Genomic DNA, 1,580 nt, shown 5'->3' with positions numbered 1-1,580 from the left:
CATGGAGACTGAGGCCCGTGCCCAGGTCCCTCGGATGTGGCTAGTGAAATCAGTCCGAGGCTCCAGCCTCTGTCAGACTGGGTGGCAGCTCAGACCAGACCCTGAGGGCAGGCAGAAGGGCTCGCCCAAGGGTAGAAAGACCCTGGGGCTTCCTTGGTGGCTCAGACAGTAAAGCGTCTGCCTGCAATGCGGGAGACCTGGATTCGATCCCTGGGTCAGGGAGATCCCCTGGAGAAGGAAATGGCAATGCCCTCCAGTACTGTTGCCTGGAAAATTCCATGGACAGAGCAGCCTGGAAGCTCCATGGGGTCGCGAAGAGTCAGACACGATGGAGTGACTTCACTGTCTTAAGGGCCACCTGAGGTCCTCAGGTTTCAAGGAACCCAGCAGTGGCCAAGGCCTGTGCCCATCCCTCTGTCCACTTACCAGGCCCTGACCCTCCTGTCTCCTCAGGCTTCGCCTACTTCCTGCGTGGCCGCCTCTACTGGAAGTTTGACCCCGTGAAGGTGAAAGCCCTGGAGGGCTTCCCCCGGCTCGTGGGCCCCGACTTCTTCAGCTGTACTGAGGCTGCCAACACTTTCCGCTGATCACCGCCTGGCTGTCCTCAGGCCCTGACACCTCCACACAGGAGACCGTGGCTGTGCCTGTGGCTGTAGGTACCAGGCAGGGCACGGAGTCGCGGCTGCTATGGGGGCAAGGCAGGGCGCTGCCACCAGGACTGCAGGGAGGGCCACGCGGGTCGTGGCCACTGCCAGCGACTGTCTGAGACTGGGCAGGGGGGCTCTGGCATGGAGGCTGAGGGTGGTCTTGGGCTGGCTCCACGCAGCCTGTGCAGGTCACATGGAACCCAGCTGCCCATGGTCTCCATCCACACCCCTCAGGGTCGGGCCTCAGCAGGGCTGGGGGAGCTGGAGCCCTCACCGTCCTCGCTGTGGGGTCCCATAGGGGGCTGGCACATGGGTGTCAGGGTCCTGCGCCTCCTGCCTCCCACAGGGGTTGGCTCTGCGTAGGTGCTGCCTTCCAGTTTGGTGGTTCTGGAGACCTGTTCCCCAAGCTCCTGGCCAAAAGGCCAGGTCAGCTGGTGGGGGTGCTTCCTGCCAGAGACCCTGCACCCTGGGGGCCCCAGCATACCTCAGTCCTGTCACGGGTCAGATCCTCCAAAGCCATGTAAATGTGTACAGTGTGTATAAAGCTGTTTTGTTTTTCATTTTTTAACCGACTGTCATTAAACACGGTCATTTTCTACCTGCCTGCCTGGGGTGTCTCTGTGAGTGCAAGGCCAGTATAGGGTGGAACTGGACCAGGGAGTTGGGAGGCTTGGCTGGGGACCCCCTCAGTCCCCTGGTCCTCAGGGCTGGGTGTTGGTTCAGGGCTCCCCCTGCTCCATCTCATCCTGCTTGAATGCCTACAGTGGCTTCACAGTCTGCTCCCCATCTCCCCAGCGGCCTCTCAGACCGTCGTCCACCAAGTGCTGCTCACGTTTTCCGATCCAGCCACTGTCAGGACACAGAACCGAACTCAAGGTTACTGTGGCTGACTCCTCACTCTCTGGGGTCTACTTGCCTGCCACCCTCAGAGAG

At 61.1% G+C, this 1,580-nt stretch overlaps 1 protein-coding gene across 1 annotated transcript in view; it reads left to right on the top strand.

The window, feature by feature from the left end:
• The window catches only part of MMP11 (matrix metallopeptidase 11 (stromelysin 3)), a gene marked incomplete at its 5' end in the record, with an annotated part of 8,423 nt that extends 7,173 nt beyond the window's left edge, over window positions 1–1,250 (top strand). The window contains one exon of the mRNA XM_010854502.1: window positions 424–1,250. Coding sequence (XP_010852804.1) covers window positions 424–587 — 164 coding nt within the window. The remainder of the gene's footprint in view (window positions 1–423) is intronic.
• Between the last annotated feature and the right edge of the window lie 330 nt (window positions 1,251–1,580).

Source organism: Bison bison, unplaced genomic scaffold, assembly GCF_000754665.1.
Source record: "Bison bison bison isolate TAMUID 2011002044 unplaced genomic scaffold, Bison_UMD1.0 scf7180017853402, whole genome shotgun sequence".
Taxonomy (NCBI): Eukaryota; Metazoa; Chordata; class Mammalia; order Artiodactyla; family Bovidae; genus Bison; species Bison bison.
Note: the sequence above shows the minus strand (reverse complement) of the source record. Positions and strands in the feature narration are given on the sequence as shown.